Source organism: Megalobrama amblycephala, linkage group LG18 (assembly GCF_018812025.1).
Source record: "Megalobrama amblycephala isolate DHTTF-2021 linkage group LG18, ASM1881202v1, whole genome shotgun sequence".
Classification (NCBI taxonomy): domain Eukaryota; kingdom Metazoa; phylum Chordata; class Actinopteri; order Cypriniformes; family Xenocyprididae; genus Megalobrama; species Megalobrama amblycephala.
Window position 1 is genome coordinate 39540674 of NC_063061.1, and position 19865 is coordinate 39560538.

Genomic DNA, 19865 nt, shown 5'->3' on the forward strand with positions numbered 1-19865 from the left:
GAGTTAATGCACTAACATGAACAATTATATTTTTACTATGGCTGTCAGTTTAACATGTCAATTTGCTGTGATTAATTAAATAACGAGTTATTCATGTCTTTAACACACCACATGCTGTACAAACTTATCTTAAACATATCCTATATACTCAGAAATAATATAAAATAAGTAAAATGCTACATATTTCTGAGTCAAAAAGTAATAGCAACAAATAACACCAGTTAGGCTATTATTAGCAGCAAATGCTTTGCAAAAACAGAAAATAACAGCACTATTTTTCCTGTTGTTTTTATGTTTTGTGGACGTGTTTGTCTGTTGCACTCATGTCTCGCGTCTTTTGCGGCGCCTCACTCGTGAAACAATATTCTAAAAATGCGCCAAAAAGTTCATCTTGTGTTTTATAACTTCGTCCACTGCCCACATCTAGCTTTTTTCAACGCAATAATGTTCAATGAGTGAACAGCCGCTAGCGGTTATTCTGGTGCGCCATCGTGTGGTCGGATCTTTTTGGTATCATTGCTGTATTGTCAACATGTCTAATTGTAACTTTTGCTAACATTTGTAGTCAAAATTGCAATTTCTTGATTTTAAAAATAATGAAATCGAGGCAAAACATTAAATTCAAATTAATCGAAAAATCTGAAAAATTGCCCAGCGCTATCAGAAAGCAGTAAAATGATATATGAGGGCAAAAATTGCCCCTGTATGGGTTTTGCTTTATATTCATATCATATGATATAATTTAGCAATTTCACACAAGCGGAGTGTTTTTTTTCTGAATATCTGCACGATTGCAAATGTGATATTGATTTTATACAACAGTTCAATAAACTAGAAGTTAATATTGTGTTACATTTTAAACACAATATTGTCTGTTTTTGCTCAAATTCGAATATAGTTGCAATCAAATTCACAGCAGAACTGTAGTGCGTCTCTGAGAAACACACTGCGGTGTTTCGTTATTAAATAAATCTGTGGTTTTTAATGAATTGAGTGAGTCAATGATTCAATGACATAAAGACAGTAACTTCTCCGTTCCTGAATGAATCAGCCATTTGAATGAATCGGTTGAATGAATGATTCAATGACTCACTCATTAAGACAATCACTTGCTTCTTTCCTGAATGAATCAGCCGTTTGAATGAATCGGTTGAATGAATGATTCAATGACTCACTCATTAAGACAGTAACTTGCTCCGTTCCTGAATGAATCAGCCGTTTGAATGAATCGGTTGATTGAATGATTCAATGACTCACTCATAAAGACAGTCACTTGCTTCGTTCCTGAATGAATCAGCCGTTTGAATGAATCAGTTGAATGAATGATTCAATGACTCACTCATTAAGACAGTAACTTGCTCCGTTCCTGAATGAATCAGCCGTTTGAAGAATCTGAATGTTTGAATGAATCTGAATGAATGTTGAATGAATGATTCAATGACTCACTCATAAAGACAGTAACTTGCTTCATTTCTGAATGAATAGCCATTTGAATGAATCTGAATGAATCAGCCATTTGAATGAATCGGTTGAATGAATGATTCAATGACTCACTCATTAAGACAGTAACTTGCTCCGTTCCTGAATGAATCAGCCGTTTGAATGAATCGGTTGAATGAATGATTCAATGACTCACTCATTAAGACTTGCTCCGTTCCTGAATGAATCAGCCGTTTGAATGAAGTAATTGATTCAATGCTCACTCATTAAGACAGTAACTTGCTTCATTTCTGAATGAATCAGCCATTTGAATGAATCGGTTGAATGAATGATTCAATGACTCACTCATTAAGACAGTAACTTGCTTCATTTCTGAATGAATCAGCCGTTTGAATGAATCGGTTGAATGAATGATTCAATGACTCACTCATTAAGACAGTAACTTGCTTCATTTCTGAATGAATCAATCGTTTGAATGAATCGGTCTCATTAAGACAGTAACTTGCTTCATTTCTGAATGAATCAGCCATTTGAATGAATCGGTTGAATGAATGATTCAATGACTCACTCATTAAGACAGTAACTTGCTCCGTTCCTGAATGAATCAGCCGTTTGAATGAATCGGTTGATTGAATGATTCAATGACTCACTCATTAAGACAGTCACTTGCTTCGTTCCTGAATGAATCAGCCGTTTGAATGAATCAGTTGAATGAATGATTCAATGACTCACTCATTAAGACAGTAACTTGCTCCGTTCCTGAATGAATCAGCTGTTTGAATGAATCTGTTGAATGAATGATTCAATGACTCACTCATTAAGACAGTAACTTGCTTAATTTCTGAATGAATCAGCCATTTGAATGAATCGGTTGAATGAATGATTCAATGACTCACTCATTAAGACAGTAACTTGCTCCGTTCCTGAATGAATCAGCCGTTTGAATGAATCGGTTGAATGAATGATTCAATGACTCACTCATTAAGACAGTAACTTGCTTCATTTCTGAATGAATCAGCCGTTTGAATGAATCGGTTGAATGAATGATTCAGTGACTCACTCATTAAGACAGTAACTTGCTTCATTTCTGAATGAATCAATCGTTTGAATGAATCGGTCTCATTAAGACAGTAACTTGCTTCATTTCTGAATGAATCAGCCATTTGAATGAATCGGTTGAATGAATGATTCAATGACTCACTCATTAAGACAGTAATTTGCTCCGTTCCTGAATGAATCAGCCGTTTGAATGAATCGGTTGAATGAATGATTCAATGACTCACTCATTAAGACAGTAACTTGCTTCATTTCTGAATGAATCAGCCGTTTGAATGAATCGGTTGAATGAATGATTCAATGACTCACTCATTAAGACAGTAACTTGCTTCATTTCTGAATGAATCAATCGTTTGAATGAATCGGTCTCATTAAGACAGTAACTTGCTTCATTTCTGAATGAATCAGCCATTTGAATGAATCGGTTGAATGAATGATTCAATGACTCACTCATTAAGACAGTAACTTGCTTAATTTCTGAATGAATCAGCCGTTTGAATGAATCGGTTGAATGAATGATTCAGTGACTCACTCATTAAGACAGTAACTTGCTTCATTTCTGAATGAATCAGCCGTTTGAATGAATCGGTTGAATGAATGATTCAATGACTCACTCATTAAGACAGTAACTTGCTTCATTTCTGAATGAATCAGTCGTTTGAATGAATCGGTCTCATTAAGACAGTAACTTGCCGCCACCAGTTTTAGTTTCAAATTTAGAGTATTTTATTTTTCATTCACATTAATGCCACCTCTGAGCTGTTTGTAAATATACCTAAATGCCACTTCAGATGCTGCTTCTGAAAAATGTTGAATCAAAATACTTCTTTCTAAAGCTACTTTCAATACTTTTAACACAATATTGACTTTAAATGATCTTTTGAGGGGTGATTTCTCAGCCAGAATTGATGTGTAATTAATTAGATTTTAAAAAAATTAATCGCTTGACAACCCTAATTTTTGCTAACATTAAAAAATATTAAAAATGCTTTAAAAATATGTATTGCTCATAGTTCATTAACAACTAAATGTGACCTTATTGCTATCAATAATATTTTGCATAAAGAAAAAAGCCTATTTTAGGGAGTTTTAGTGCTTTTTTCACACAATTTCTCGAAGTTGGAAGTGTTGAGTTTTGTCTGTTAAACACACCGAACGTCACGTCAGTCTGATTCATCGGTCTGTTGTTTGCGTTATGAGACTTTATTGTGAATTCTGGGAGCATGTTTGTGTGTTTCTGCTATGGACATTAGATTTATATCCTGACGAACGTTTGTGTTCGTTCCACACCCAACAGAACCGCGCTTCAGCCGAGCGTTTGGTCTTCGCTCGGAGCGCGACGAGTCTTTTGTTGAGTCAAGGCTTTAACGCCGATGCCAGTCGAGCAGAAAACACAGAAGACACCAAACCAAAACAACACCTTTCCCTTTTATTAACCGTTTGTCTTCCTCCCTGATCCTCCATGTTTCTGTCTGTCGAGCTCTCAGAGGTGTGGACTCTGTCTTCTCGTTTTTCCTGGTTCTCTCCATCATGCATAATAAAGCGGGAGTGTGCAGCTGCCGCCCGTCTCGCAGTAACAGGAGAACAGGAAGCAGATCTAACACCTCCGATTCTCATGCTAATGAGATACCAGCGCACACGCGTCCAGGAGAAATGAATCCTACAGTGCTGATATTTCACGCACATCCATGTGGAAATTGCAGTTGTGTGTTTGTGCTCTTGTGTGTGCAATGGATCCTCATTGGTTGCTATAGCAACACACAGACACACACACACACACACAGTTACACTAGAACCGCCATCACTATTCTAACATGTATTTATTTCTTTATTTTCCGATGGTGATTCAGCAGAAGGCAAGGCTAATGGTGTCCGCGGATGTTCGGAGGGTAAAACCAGCACAAAATGGCGGCGCTGGTGTTTGTGTGATTGTGTGCCTTCGGTCTCAGTCCGCTGAAAAGCACGTCTCAATTACATCTCAGCACTGAAATCATGTCATTGGCCAGTTATAGAGAGAATAAATAATCCATGTTGTTTTAAAATGTTGATAAAAGCTTGTTTTATAACTAATGATGGATTTTTCACATCTTTTTTTTGTAGATGGAAGATGGTCAGACTCTGTTTGATTACAACGTCGGCCTCAATGACATCGTCCAACTTCTCATTCGCTCCCAGTCTGACCCGCCGGACAGCCCCGCCCTCAACAATGGTGAGGGTGTGGCCTGCATCGTAGCTCCACCCACCGCCGCGTCTGTCCCAGCCTCAGCCACTCCCACCACAACAATCGTTTCCCCAACAACCATCTCCAACAGCATCGGAAACGGGTCCAAATCATGCAGTCCGGAGTCGGACAATCAGCCCTCCACATCCAGTCGGACGTTCCTCATCGATCCCGGGATTGGACAGTTCAAAGTAAGAACACGGTTTCAGTGTAACTGTATTTGACTTGTGGTTTCCAAGCATGATGAATAATCACTGAACATTATGATTATTAATGATCATGATCTCATTACTCTTTAGATGGAAGGAAAATGACAACATTTACATACAGCTTATGCTAAATCATTGTGTTATTTGTTTTATTTTTTTGTATAAATTTAACAGTAATTATTTAAGTGCACTATATTAAATTGCTAGTGCTATGAAACATTATTATATGCATTAATGAAAAAAAATAATACATTTGATCACTTTAATATCATTTAATATTTAAATGAGTTGGGTACCAAAAGTGTGAATTATTTCTAAAATTAGGAATAATAATAATTATATTTATTATTATTATTATTATTAATCATCTAAAATATTACTTAATAAGTTCAATAATATTATATAATAATATAATAATAATACAATATTATTGTATAGTAATGTTTTAATAGTTATTAATTTTATTTTATCATTTTTATTTATAATAATAATAATATTTTTTTATTATTTTTAATAATATTATAAAATATGATTTTAAATTGTATATTATTGTTTTAATAGTTTTTTTTATTTTATTAATGTAATTTAACATTAATTAATTGCACTGAATTAACACATTAAATTGAAAGTGCTATGAAACAGTGTTATATGCATTTATAATAACAATTATAAATTGGCTTATTTTAATATTATTTAATATGTAGATTAGTTGTGTATCAAAACCAGTGTAAATTCTAACATTTGAAATTTTACATTAATAATAATATTTTAAAATACTATTTACATTTTTATATTATTGTTGTTTTATTATTTATTATTTTTATATTTGTACGCATAATTTTTTAATTAATTTAATGTAACATTAATTAATTGCATTGAATTAACACTTTAAACTGAAAGTGCTACAAAACATTATATGCATTTATAATAGCAATTATACATTTTATCACTTTAATATAATTTAATATTTAGATGAGTTGTGTACCAAAACCAAAGTGAATTCTAACATATACAATAATAATAACCTAAAATATTATTTTAATAATAAAAATAATAATAATAATTATATTTACATTTTTTATATTATTGTTTTAATATTTCTTATGTTTTAATATTTATTATTGTTTTATTATTCATGTCTAACCTGTGAAATATTTGTTTATGAATGAAATTACACATTTTATTTTTTAATTCAACAATTAACAAATAAATAACGTGTAAGCATATTAATCTTGCACTGGAAGTGGCTTAAGCAAAAAGACAATTAAATCATATTGATTTAATATGACAATTAATCATGAGCCTCTAAATCTCATAATCGTGAGCAGTCATTGTTTTTTCTTTGCATTGTGTTCAGGTGAACGAGCTGGTCGACTGCAGAGACGTCAGTATCGGCGCCTGGTTCGAAGGCGTCATTGAGAAAGTCACTCCTGCCATTAAAGGACAGAACGGCAGAGCCGAAACGGCGCCCCCTCCTGCCAGGGTGGGCAGACCCAGCAAACGGACTAATGGCAAGCTGGAATCTGAGGCGAGCGCCGCCCCATCTACGGACAGTAACAGCACGCCGGAGAAAGGGTTAAACACGGACAACAGCGAATCGTCAACATCCAAAACGGGTTCACGCGAGGACGTCTCGTACCACATTAAATATGAAGAGTAAGTGCATCATGGGAAGGAAGTCTCTTTTTTTTCCCTTTGTCTGGATTTTAATTGGATTCCTACCAAACAAGGTCCAGTGTGAGTTTCTGAATCACGTTTTTGGCAGTGGATTGGTATTGCTGTGATTGCATGATGGGATGCGTTCTGAACGGGGTAAGTGTATCGCTTCCAAAAGCAAAGTGTCATGCTGCACTGCATGCTGGGAAACAAAGCTGATCCAAGAACAGTGTCTGGAGATGTTAGTAACAGGAGCTAGTCCTAGATTAAAGTGCTCTGGTCATGTGGGTCAGATCACGTGGGCTGATCTTTGGTTTGTGTTGATGCAGGGTTATTATTATCCTTAACTGAAACTATTTAAAACATTTCTGTTTATTGAAATAAAGCTAAAATTAAATATACATATTAGTTAAAAAAACTTAAACTAAACTAAAATTAGAAATAAACTGAAATAATCGTAGTTAACTAAAATTAACATGAAAAAGCTGATACTGATGTGATCGTACCTTCTCTGGATTCTGCCATTTTTTTTGTGTGTTTTACTTGTATTTTTGTTGTTTTTTGTGCTGGATAATGTCAGTATTTATTTCTACGACAGACACACTCTTCTAGAAATTGCTTCAATTGATCGGCAACAAATTTAAATTTGGCTGATCTCACAAACTGATAGCAATTTAATTACGTAAATCCGTAAAAGGTCACCAGCGATGCACATGTAAACCGTATACAGATGAGGCTTTTGCGCCACATTCTGTAACTTGACGAAACATTAGTAAAGCATAGTAAATCACACATCTTTGTTTAGAGCAGGTTGACTCGATTAAAACGAACCCAAACACAACAAAACATGATGTGTAGATCTTGAGAAAATCCTCATGGGGTGACATTGACATGCTGCTTCGCCTAAGCAATAGGACTTCCGGAATCGATCGCATCGCGATCATGACGCGGTTTTCCTACGTTATTTGAAAGTTCAACCAGTGGAAACCAGATCTCGGGTATGGTGTGGTGGGTAGGGACGATGTGTCGAGACCAATCAGACACAGTTTAACAGCTTGGATTGGTCTGATCGCTCAGATTTACCATACGCCATAGAACTGGAAGATCATCACTCATCAACCAGGATCTTATTACTTGTCACTTATTCAATTTAATTATAAATGTTTTTATGCTTTATTGCAGCGTTTACACATGTAAGAAGTTCTTATGTTCAGTAAAACACTCTGTTTGTAAAAGTGTTTTAAAACGACTGTTTCTAAAAGTCATAAAATGGTTTCCATTGTTCCAAATGCCATAACTTTTGATTGCTTTGAGAGACAAAATTTGGCCCAGATGCAGTTGACATGATTGTAAACAAGCCCAATTTTTTTATGACCTGTCATATACTATTCTCTCTAATAGTCATCATGTCATGCATGAATAATAACAAAAAAAAACAAAACAATAAATTGCATCACTTTTTCTGGAGATTTCTCAGCGGTGTTGCAACATAAGAACCTCCAAACACGATCACAATCTATTTTCTTCAAAATTTGAAAGGTTTTCTATCAGATAAGACCATGATACCTTTTTTTGTACAGTTATAAACTATTACTTTTAGTCATTAAACATGGCTTTAGGGTGTATGTGGTTAACAGAGAGCTGATATATCATATCGATATCGGCTGCAAAATTCCTGATCGGATCATCCCTAACAACCTGTGGCGTGATGAGAAGAACACACACTCCATTAGATCATTTCGCTCCCCTGACCTGGAATACCTCACGCTTCTGTGCCGACCATACTGGCTGCCGAGGGAATTTACAGCGGTCATAATCACAGCTGTTTACATTCCCCCTCCAGCCAACACAGACCAGGCACTCGAGGGACTGCACGGGAATATAAGCCAGCAGGAAACCGCACTCCCTGAAGCGGAGTTTATTGTAACAGGGGGCTTCAACACAGCCAACTGCAGAACAATAGCTCCAAAATACTTTAAACACATCACCACAAACACGCGTGGAGATTGTTTTGGATCACCGCTACTCTTGCTTACAAATCCCTTCCCTCCCACCTTTTGGCACCTCCCACCACCTTCCCACCTTCTGTCGAGTCCATGTCGTAAAAGTCTGTTTGCACTGAAATGCGATTGATTTACCAAAGAATCCACAGTGAAATGAACCGAATACAAATAAATAAAGCTCAACTGAGACATTCACATTGATGAACATAAATATCCATATTCCTGCATTAGGATCCTTTGAAAGGTAATGTTATTTTAGTCCTGTATCACTCTTCTCTCCTCCTCATCTCACTGACACACCAGTGGGCGGGACTAACGTTGTGATGATGAAGTGGGCGTTGATTTCTTCTGTGGAGGCGGAGTTTCACATATCTATTCCAGGATCAGTCGTTCTCTGGGTCTGGTGTCAATAAAAGCTTTTATTGGACTAACAAGGAAGTTTTCAGTTCTGAAACTCACAGGATATTCTTACAGTATGACGAGCTCTTATATATATTAAAAGCTCAAGGAAAAGTTGATTTCCCCTTTAAAAGAAAAGCCATGAAAGACGCCAGGCAATAGAATGTTTAGGATAATTTAACACCAGCAACATCACAAACTTTAAAGGGAATAAACACGCCGCTGTGAACATCGCTCAACAGTTTCTCCGCTCGAAGCTCCCAGCATCGCCCACACAGACAGAGCTCTCGGTCAGTACACTCTCCGTAACCTGATCCTTCCGACGGGTGAATATCCGCAAGGCTGCGGGTCCGGATGGCATTCCAGAGCATGCGTGGACCAATTATCGTGGGTTTACACAGACGTCTTCAGTCTCTCCCTCCCTCTCCCTCGTGCTTTAAAACATGCATCATCGTGCCTAGACCAAAACAAGCTAAATCACATGCTTGAATGACTGGCGCCCCATTGCTCTTGAACCCACCTTCAGAAAGTGTTTCGAGAAGATGATCATAGACTCGGTGTTTCCGGCTTCACTTGATCCACTACACTTCTCATACTGTGGCAGCCGCTCCACTGATGATGCTGTTTGTGGACTACAGCTCAGCTTCAGTGATGATGGAAGCAAGACCAAAGGAGCTGGTGCTGGATTTCAGGAAACGGGAGCACCATCACCATCAACGGGACACCTGTGGAGCCGGTCAACAGCTTCGCATCACTGAGGATCTCACATGGTCTGCTCACACAGATCCAGCGGCTCTTTATCCTCAGGCGCCTGAGGAAGTTTGGAATGAGCCTCAACATCCTCAGATCATTCCACACCTGCATCCTGACTGGCTTCATCACTGCCTGGTACGGAAACACCAACGCTGGCAACCTGCACTTAAATAAAAGTGATTTGATTTGATTTCATTCAGAGCAGGGGTTTTCAAAAATATTTATTTTAAATACATTTTTTATTTAAAATTATTTCTCTTAGGTTTTTAGCATAAACATAAAATAAAAGTAATTTAAATAATAGTCTTTGTTTATTTAAATGTTAAAAACAAAAATATATGATCATATACAATATAATATACAATAAACAATATGATCATTATACAATATAAACTTGTATAATCTTTTTTATTTTTATTACATTTTTAGCATAAATATAAATTAAAAAGATTAAATAATAATATTTATTTATTTAAATGTTAATAATTCAAAAACCTGACATCTTGCAATATTTAAAATGATCTAAAACCTTGTTTTTTTTAAAGAAATAAAACTAATTTGAATATTATATAATATATATATAATCTGTTGTTGTATTTAAAAATATGTATTATTTAAATGCTAAATAAAATAAAACATGTTTAAATAATATAATTTGTTTATTTAAATGCTAAACTAAAAACATATACAATAACATCATACTTTTTATTTTGTCTCCACAGCAACTACATTAATATTTACAATGATTTCGTAGTTTTTTTTTAAATAATTAAATACAGCATGTTTAAATAATATCTTTTTGTTTGTTTTAATGTTAAAAAATTAAAAACATGTAAACTGATATCATACTTTTTAATTTTGTTTTTATATATTAATTTTTTAAATATTTAGATTTGAATAAATAATATTATTATTTAACATTTACTTATTTATTCCCGTTTAACTTTATATATATATATATATATATATTAATATTTACAATGATTTCGTAGGTTTTTTAAATAATTAAATAAAGCATGTTTAAATAACATCTTTTTGTTTGATTTAATGTTAAAAACTTAGAACATGTATACTGGTATCATATTTTTTTACATTTTGTCGCCACATCATATTTTTTAATTTAGTTTTTTATATGTTAATTTTTTAAATATTTAAAATGAGATTTTAATAAATAATATTATTATTTAAACATTTATTTATTCCCATTCAATTTAAAAATATATATTAATATTTAAAATAATTTCTTAGGTTTTTAAACAAATAAATTTTTTCATGTTTAAATAATAATGTTTATTTGTTTAAATGTTAAAAACCTCAAACCATGAAAACTTGCATCACATTTTTTTTTTTGGTCCCCAAAACAACTGTTGTAAAGAAAAACATCCCATTCTTAAAACAAAAAAAGAGTCACGGTCAATTATTTTAATCTGCTCGCGCTCATAACGTGAAAACAAGCAGCTTTGTCGTCATTAAAGCATTTAATTCAGCGTTCAGTGGTGAATCGTTCACAATAACACAAGAAGCTCATATGAAGAAAGTTAAATTGTGAGTTCATGTGGTCTTGCGGTCATCATCATATTGTGTTTAATATATTATATGAGTCGGCCTGTGTTTAGATCGTCTTGTCTTCACGTTCCCGCTCCGTCTGCGCAGTGTTCTGGATCCGATTCTGGTTTGTTGGACTGTGTGATTTGTTTGTTTGCTAGCTTGTTGAAGAAGCTGAAGAGCTTGAACAACAGCAGCTGTTTAGATCCTCATGAAGAACAGCTGCTGTCAGAAACAACACAGAAATCAAGAGGAATTGTCTGTGTAGCTCAAAACTGAACACTTGATCGGCTCGAAAACTGAAACGTTCTGCTAAAAAAGTTTGTTTTATGAAGTATGAAAGTAACGTACTACATTTGCCATGTTGTCATCATCATGTGACCTTCTAGCATCAGCCGCGTGGCCTGATGGGATAGTTCATGCTTCTTCTGTCACATCATAAGATAAACAACAACCATTAATAGTGCATGATAAACAATAACTGAGATGTTATTAGTAGAATGTGAAACGTGTTGTAGTTTATTATCTAAAGTCCACAGGGTCAGACGAGCCGTGGCTGAAGAAACACCCTCACACACACACACACACACACACACACACACACACACACACACACACAAGGTTTTTCCTGCTGCTCCGCGTGTGTGTGTCATATTGATATTCAGAACATGAGTGTGTCGAGCAGCAGAAGAGAGACCGGATCCAGACAGAGAGACGGATGAAGACAGACAGAAACACAAACAAACACAGACAGGTTACACAATCCGTCTGTCTCTGTCCGTCTGTCCGCTCACACACTGTTTCCAGTCATAATCTTCACGTCTGTCGTCTCTCATGTGATGTGTGTTCAGAGTGTGTGTGTTTTCAACAGATGTTAGAGAGCGTGAATTCGGTCAGAGCGAACGTGATAAACAGTTTCTTCCAGCAGATGTTTTATGAAACTCGTCTGTGTTGCTGCTCCTCAAAATGGCGTCTCATGTGAGACAGAAATTCAGCCGCATTTCATCGCTGGAGACCTGTGTGTTTGACTGTGTGTTTGACTGTGTGTTTGACTGTGTGTTTGACTGTGTGTTTGACTGTGTGTTTGACTGTGTGTTTGACTGTGTGTTTGACTGTGTGTTTGATTGTGTGTTTGACTGTGTGTTTGACTGTGTGTTTGATTGTGTGTTTGACTGTGTGTTTGACTGTGTGTTTGACTGTGTGTTTGACTGTGTGTTTGACTGTGTGTTTGATTGTGTGTTTCACTGTGTGTTTGACTGTGTGTTTGACTGTGTGTTTGATTGTGTGTTTGACTGTGTGTTTGATTGTGTGTTTGACTGTGTGTTTGACTGTGTGTTTGACTGTGTGTTTGACTGTGTGTTTGACTGTGTGTTTGACTGTGTGTTTGACTGTGTGTTTGACTGTGTGTTTGATTGTGTGTTTGACTGTGTGTTTGACTGTGTGTTTGACTGTGTGTTTGACTGTGTGTTTGACTGTGTGTTTGACTGTGTGTTTGATTGTGTGTTTGACTGTGTGTTTGACTGTGTGTTTGACTGTGTGTTTGATTGTGTGTTTCACTGTGTGTTTGACTGTGTGTTTGACTGTGTGTTTGTGTGTTTGACTGTGTGTTTGATTGTGTGTTTGACTGTGTGTTTGACTGTGTGTTTGACTGTGTGTTTGACTGTGTGTTTGATTGTGTGTTTCACTGTGTGTTTGACTGTGTGTTTGACTGTGTGTTTGTGTGTTTGACTGTGTGTTTGATTGTGTGTTTGACTGTGTGTTTGACTGTGTGTTTGACTGTGTGTTTGATTGTGTGTTTGACTGTGTGTTTGACTGTGTGTTTGACTGTGTGTTTGACTGTGTGTTTGACTGTGTGTTTGATTGTGTGTTTGACTGTGTGTTTGACTGTGTGTTTGACTGTGTGTTTGATTGTGTGTTTGACTGTGTGTTTGACTGTGTGTTTGACTGTGTGTTTGACTGTGTGTTTGATTGTGTGTTTGACTGTGTGTTTGACTGTGTGTTTGACTGTGTGTTTGATTGTGTGTTTCACTGTGTGTTTGACTGTGTGTTTGACTGTGTGTTTGTGTGTTTGACTGTGTGTTTGATTGTGTGTTTGACTGTGTGTTTGACTGTGTGTTTGACTGTGTGTTTGACTGTGTGTTTGATTGTGTGTTTCACTGTGTGTTTGACTGTGTGTTTGACTGTGTGTTTGTGTGTTTGACTGTGTGTTTGATTGTGTGTTTGACTGTGTGTTTGACTGTGTGTTTGACTGTGTGTTTGATTGTGTGTTTCACTGTGTGTTTCACTGTTTCACTCTTTCACTGTGTGTTTGACTGTGTTTCACTCTTTCACTGTGTTTGACTGTGTGTTTGACTGTGTGTTTGACTGTGTTTCACTCTTTCACTGTGTTTCACTCTTTCACTGTGTTTGACTGTGTTTGACTGTGTGTTTGACTGTGTGTGACTTTCACTGTGTTTGACTGTTTCACTGTGTGTTTCACTGTGTGTTTCACTGTGTGTTTCACTGCGTTTCACTGTTTCACTCTTTCACTGTGTGTTTGACTGTGTTTCACTCTTTCACTGTGTGTTTCACTGTGTTTCACTCTTTCACTGTGTGTTTCACTGTGTGTTTCACTCTTTCACTGTGTGTTTGACTGTGTTTCACGGTTTCACTGTTTTACTGTGTGTTTGACTGTGTTTCACTCTGTTTGACTGTTTTTCACTGTTTTACTGTGTGTTTAACTGTGTTTAACTGTTTCACTGGTGTTTGACTGTGTGTTTCACTGTTTGACTGTTTCACTATTTGACTGTGTTTGACTGTTTCACTGTGTTTCGCTGTGTTTGTGTGTTTGACTGTTTCACCGTGTTTCATCGTGTTTAACTGTGTTTCACTGTGTGTTTGTGTGTTTGACTGTTTCACTGTGTGTTTCACCGTGTTTCAATGTGTGTTTCACCGTGTTTGACTGTGTGTTTCACTGTGTTTGACTGTGTGTTTGACTGTGTTTCACTGTGTGTTTCACTGTTTGACTGTGTTTCTGACTGTTTGTTTGACTGTTTCACTGTGATTCACTGTGTGTTCCACTGTGTTTGACACTGTTTCACTGTGTTTCACTGTTTGACTGTGTTTCTGACTGTTTGTTTGACTGTGTTTCACTGTTTGACTGTGTGTTTCACTGTGATTCACTGTGTGTTTCACTGTGTTTGACAGTTTCACTGTGTGTTTCACTGTTTGACTGTTTCTGACTGTTTGTTTGAATGTGTTTCACTGTTTGACTGTGTTTCACTGTGATTCGCTGTGTGTTTCACTGTGTTTGACACTGTTTCACTGTGTGTTTCACTGTTTGACTGTGTTTCTGACTGTTTGTTTGACTGTGTTTCACTGTTTGACTGTGTGTTTCACTGTTTCTGTGTGTTTCACTGTGTGTTTCACTGTGTTTGACACTGTTTCACTGTGTGTTTCACTGTTTGACTGTGTTTCTGACTGTTTGTTTGACTGTGTTTCACTGTTTGACTGTGTTTCACTGTGATTCACTGTGTGTTTCACTGTGTTTGACAGTTTCACTGTGTGTTTGTGTGTTTGACTGTTTCACTGTGTGTTTCACCGTGTTTCAATGTGTGTTTCACCGTGTTTCACTGTGTGTTTCACTGTGTTTGACTGTGTGTTTCACTGTGTTTCACTGTGTGTTTCACTGTTTGACTGTGTTTCTGACTGTTTGTTTGACTGTTTCACTGTTTGACTGTGTGTTTCACTGTTTCTGTGTGTTTCACTGTGTGTTTCACTGTGTTTGACACTGTTTCACTGTGTGTTTCACTGTTTGACTGTGTTTCTGACTGTTTGTTTGACTGTGTTTCACTGTTTGACTGTGTTTCACTGTGATTCACTGTGTGTTTCACTGTGTTTGACACTGTTTGACTGTGTGTTTCACTGTTTGACTGTTTCTGACTGTTTGTGTGACTGTGTTTCACTGTTTGACTGTGTGTTTCACTGTTTCTGTTTCACTGTGTTTCACTGTGTTTGACACTGTTTCACTGTTTCACTGTGTTTCACTGTGTTTCACTGTTTCACTGTGTGTTTCACTGTGTTTGACACTGTTTCACTGTTTCACTGTGTTTGACTGTTTCACTGTTTGTATGTTCGACCGTGTTTCTGACTGTTTGTTTGACTGTGTTTCACTGTTTGACTGTTTCTGTGTGTTTCACTGTGTGTTTCACTGTGTTTGACACTGTTTCACTGTGTTTCACTGTGTGTTTCACTGTGTTTGACACTGTTTGACTGTGTGTTTCACTGTTTGACTGTGTTTCTGACTGTTTGTTTGACTGTGTTTCACTGTTTGACTGTGTGTTTCACTGTTTCTGTGTGTTTCACTGTGTTTCACTGTGTTTGACACTGTTTCACTGTGTTTTACTGTGTTTCACTGTGTTTCACTGTGTTTCACTGTTTCACTGTTTGTTTCACTGTTTGACACTGTTTCACTGTGTGTTTGACTGTTTCACTGTGTTTCACTGTGTTTCACTGTTTGACTGTATGTTTGACCGTGTTTCTGACTGTTTGTTTGACTGTGTTTCACTGTTTGACTGTGTGTTTCACTGTGATTCACTGTGTGTTTCACTGTGTTTGACACTGTTTCACTGTGTGTTTCACTGTTTGACTGTGTTTCTGACTGTTTGTTTGACTGTTTCACTGTTTGACTGTGTTTCTGTGTTTCACTGTGTGTTTCACTGTGTTTGACACTTTCACTGTGTGTTTCACTGTTTCACTGTGTTTCACTGTTTCACTGTGTGTTTCACTGTGTTTCACTGTGCGTTTCACTGTGTTTGACACTGTTTCACTGTGTTTCACTGTGTTTCACTGTGTGTTTCACTGTGTTTGACACTGTGTTTCACTGTGTGTTTGACTGTTTCACTGTGTTTCACTGTTTCACTGTGTTTGACTGTGTGTTTGCCTGTGTTTCACTGTGTTTGACTGTTTCACTGTTTGACTGTATGTTTGACTGTGTTTCTGACTGTTTGTTTGACTGTGTTTCACTGTTTGACTGTGTGTTTCACTGTGTGTTTCACTGTGTGTTTCACTGTGTGTTTCACTGTGTTTGACTGTTTCACTGTTTCACTGTTTGACTGTATGTTTGACTGTTTGTGTTTCTGACTGTTTGTTTGACTGTGTGTTTCACTGTGATTCACTGTGTGTTTCACTGTGATTCACTGTGTGTTTCACTGCCCTGATTCACTGATTCGCTCATCTTTATTGGGTTATTAAGGACGTGACCTCGTGAAATCATTGATGTGTTTATCTTCAGGAGATTCGTGATTGTCGGCTCGTTCTGATGTGGCTGTTTTGTTCAGAGTGATGTCATGTGGCTTAATTTTCCTCTGAGACACAGAATAACTTGTTTGTTGCTTTTAGAGATGTCGATATCTAGAGATCGAGGAGTCTGATATACAGCAGATTATAGGTGTCTGTTTCATACTTTCTTGATGTCATTACATGTCGGCCGAACCCCTCTGAGCTACAATAATTTCCCCCTGAGATTTTAAGTTTATATGTTAACAATTTATCATCACATTCACATGTTCACATTTCTCTGATGTCAGTTAATGGTCACATGATGTGCAGGTCTACCAATAAAGTATCATCTTTTTCAGTTTCATTGTTTTGTTTTTTTTATTTTAAAATTATTTTGATTTTACATTTTTATGATTTAATTCATTTTTAGCAAGTGTTTTATTTTGACTAGTCTTATTTAATTATTTTTATTTGGTATTTTTATGATTTAATTTATTTTTAGCAAGTTCTGATTATGATTATGTTTTAAAAATATACATTTTAATATGACAATTTATATGAAGTATTACAATTTTTAGTAAGTGTTTTATTTTGATTCTTTTCATTTTTATTTAATATTATGATTTTTTGTTTTATTTTGATTATTTTTATATTTTATATATTGTTTTATATATATATATATATATATATATATATAGTTTATTTTAATTTAACATTTTTATCATTTATTTTTAGTAAGTGTTTTATTGTGATAGTTTTTATTTGAATATTATGGAGGTATTTTTATGATTTTACTCATTTTTTACTGTTCTTATTTTTATTTGACATTTTTGTGATTTAATTCAATTTTAGCAGGTGTTTTATTTAGATTGTTTTTGTTTTAAAATGATTCATTTTTATTTGACATTTTATGATTCAATTAGATTGAATTTTTAAATAAATTTTTAATTTGACAATTTATGAAATACATTTTTAGTATTGATTTATTTTAATTTTTTATTTGAAATTTCTTTGTGGGTTTTTTAGTAATGTTTTTATTTTTATTTAATATTTTTATTTTATTTTAATTTTTAGTTTATATTTTTATGATTTAATTAGTTTTTCATCAACTCATGAACCCAAGTTTAGGAATCCGTCAAATTAAATAAACCATTTGTAGTTTATTTTTCTTGTAACTCTGTGATGCTTTCAGAACATTGATCTTTTGGTTTAAGTTGATTCTGAGTCAACCAATGTTGTGAGTTTGGGGGCGGGGCTATCTGTTTGACTGACCAATGGCAGAAGAGGGCAGTGTTCAGGAAACCTTTTTGAAAACAGTCATTATTGCAGTTCTGTTTGGTGAGGTTAGTGGCGCATGATAATGATGTGTTTCTATCAGCCATTTATGGGTCAGTCATTAGTTGATGGTTGGGTTTATTCTCTTGTAGATGATGCCGTTAATGATGACGATGGTCTTTGTTTTCAGTTACCCCGAGAACGGCGTGGTGGCGATGAGCCCGAATGACGTGCGGCCGCGGGCCAGAACTCTGCTGCGCTTCGACCAGCTGCAGGTGGGGGACGTGGTGATGGTCAACTACAACCTGGAGCTTCCCGAGGAACGAGGCTTCTGGTACGACGCCGAGATCACGTCCCTGAACGCCGTCTCACGCACCAACAAAGAGATCCACGTGAAGATTCTGCTGGGGTGAGCGTCGCTTTTCACGACAGAGGATTTCAGTGAGTGCAGATGATGTCACTGTAATCTCCTGCTGTGATTGGCTGTTTCAGAGGTCCGAGCGATGTGATTGGTGACTGTAAGCTGCAGTTTCTGGATGAGATCTACAGGATAGAGAAACCCGGAGCGCCTGCGCTGTCTGCGGCGGACGGGCCGTTCAAACGTACGCTCTCCGTCGAGTCACATGGGCGTTGTGTCGATTGTGAAGTATTGTGTGTGTAATGCGTGTGATGTGTGTCAGGTAAGAGCGGTCCGGAGTGTAAACACTGTAAGGCGGATCCGGACACGGAGTGCCGCTTCTGCTCGTGCTGCGTGTGCGGAGGGAAGCAGGACGCTCACATGCAGCTGCTCTGTGACGAGTGTAACATGGCGTTTCACATCTACTGCCTGAACCCGCCGCTGTCCTCCATACCTGAGGACGAAGACTGGTGAGACACACACACACACACACACACTCACTCCGCGGTCAGTGCTCGAAACAGCTCCGTTCAGGGTCACAAATGAACTTTTCCATTGATTTTTTTCCATTGAACTTATTCATTTATTAATGTTCATCAGTGTTTCTTACTTCTCAAACTCTCTCTTTATTATGTGAATGGACATTGTCACATGTGCTGTGATGCAGGTGTGTGTGTGTGTGTGTGTGTGCAGGTATTGTCCCACCTGTAAGAATGACAGCAGTGAGGTTGTGAAAGCTGGAGAGAAACTCAGAACCAGCAAGAAGAAATCCAAGATGCCGTCAGCCACAACAGAGAGCCAGAGAGACTGGGGCAAGGTGAGACACACACACACACACTCTCTCACACACACACACACACACACACACACACTCTCACATAAGCACACACACATACACACACACTCTCACATAAGCACACACACTCACACACACACACATTCGCACACACATGCATTCACAGACACACACACACTCTCACATAAGCACATGCACACTCTCACACACTCGCACACATGTGCACACATTCTCACACACGCACTCACACACACATGTGCACTCGCACACACATACACATGCGCACTCTCACACACACAAACACACATATACACACACTCACACGCACTCTCACACACACGAACACACATATGCACACACACACACTCACGCACTCTCACACACATGCACTCACAAAAACACGCACTCGCACACACATATGCACACACACACACACTCACACGCACTCTCACACATGTACACTCGCACACACATATGCACACACACACACTCACGCACTCTCACACACATGCACTCACAAAAACACGCACTCGCACACACACACTCGCACACACATATGCACACTCACACACACACGCACTCTCACACACTCGCATGCTCTCACACACATACACTCACACTCACATACACACAGTGAGGACATTATCCCCCTACACTAACTCTACTCCTAACTCTATCCATCACAGAAAACATTCTGCATGTTTACATTTTAATAAAACATTGTTTAGTGTGTTTTTAAAGCTATTTTAAATATGAGGACTCATGAAATGTTCTCATAGTTCATGTTTTCATCGTAATATCAGTGTAATACCCATCATGCACACACACGCACGTTTCTCCTGCTGCGTTAATAAGC

The 19865-nt window shown here is 36.9% G+C and overlaps 1 protein-coding gene across 1 annotated transcript in view; it reads left to right on the forward strand.

The window, feature by feature from the left end:
- LOC125252202 (E3 ubiquitin-protein ligase UHRF2-like) overlaps nt 1–19865 on the forward strand; it is a 43254-nt gene that overhangs the window by 14722 nt on the left and 8667 nt on the right. The window contains exons 2-7 of the mRNA XM_048165324.1: nt 4597–4908; nt 6284–6582; nt 18007–18225; nt 18309–18418; nt 18497–18683; nt 18907–19030. Of these exons, the coding sequence (XP_048021281.1) occupies nt 4597–4908; nt 6284–6582; nt 18007–18225; nt 18309–18418; nt 18497–18683; nt 18907–19030 (1251 nt within the window). The remainder of the gene's footprint in view (nt 1–4596; nt 4909–6283; nt 6583–18006; nt 18226–18308; nt 18419–18496; nt 18684–18906; nt 19031–19865) is intronic.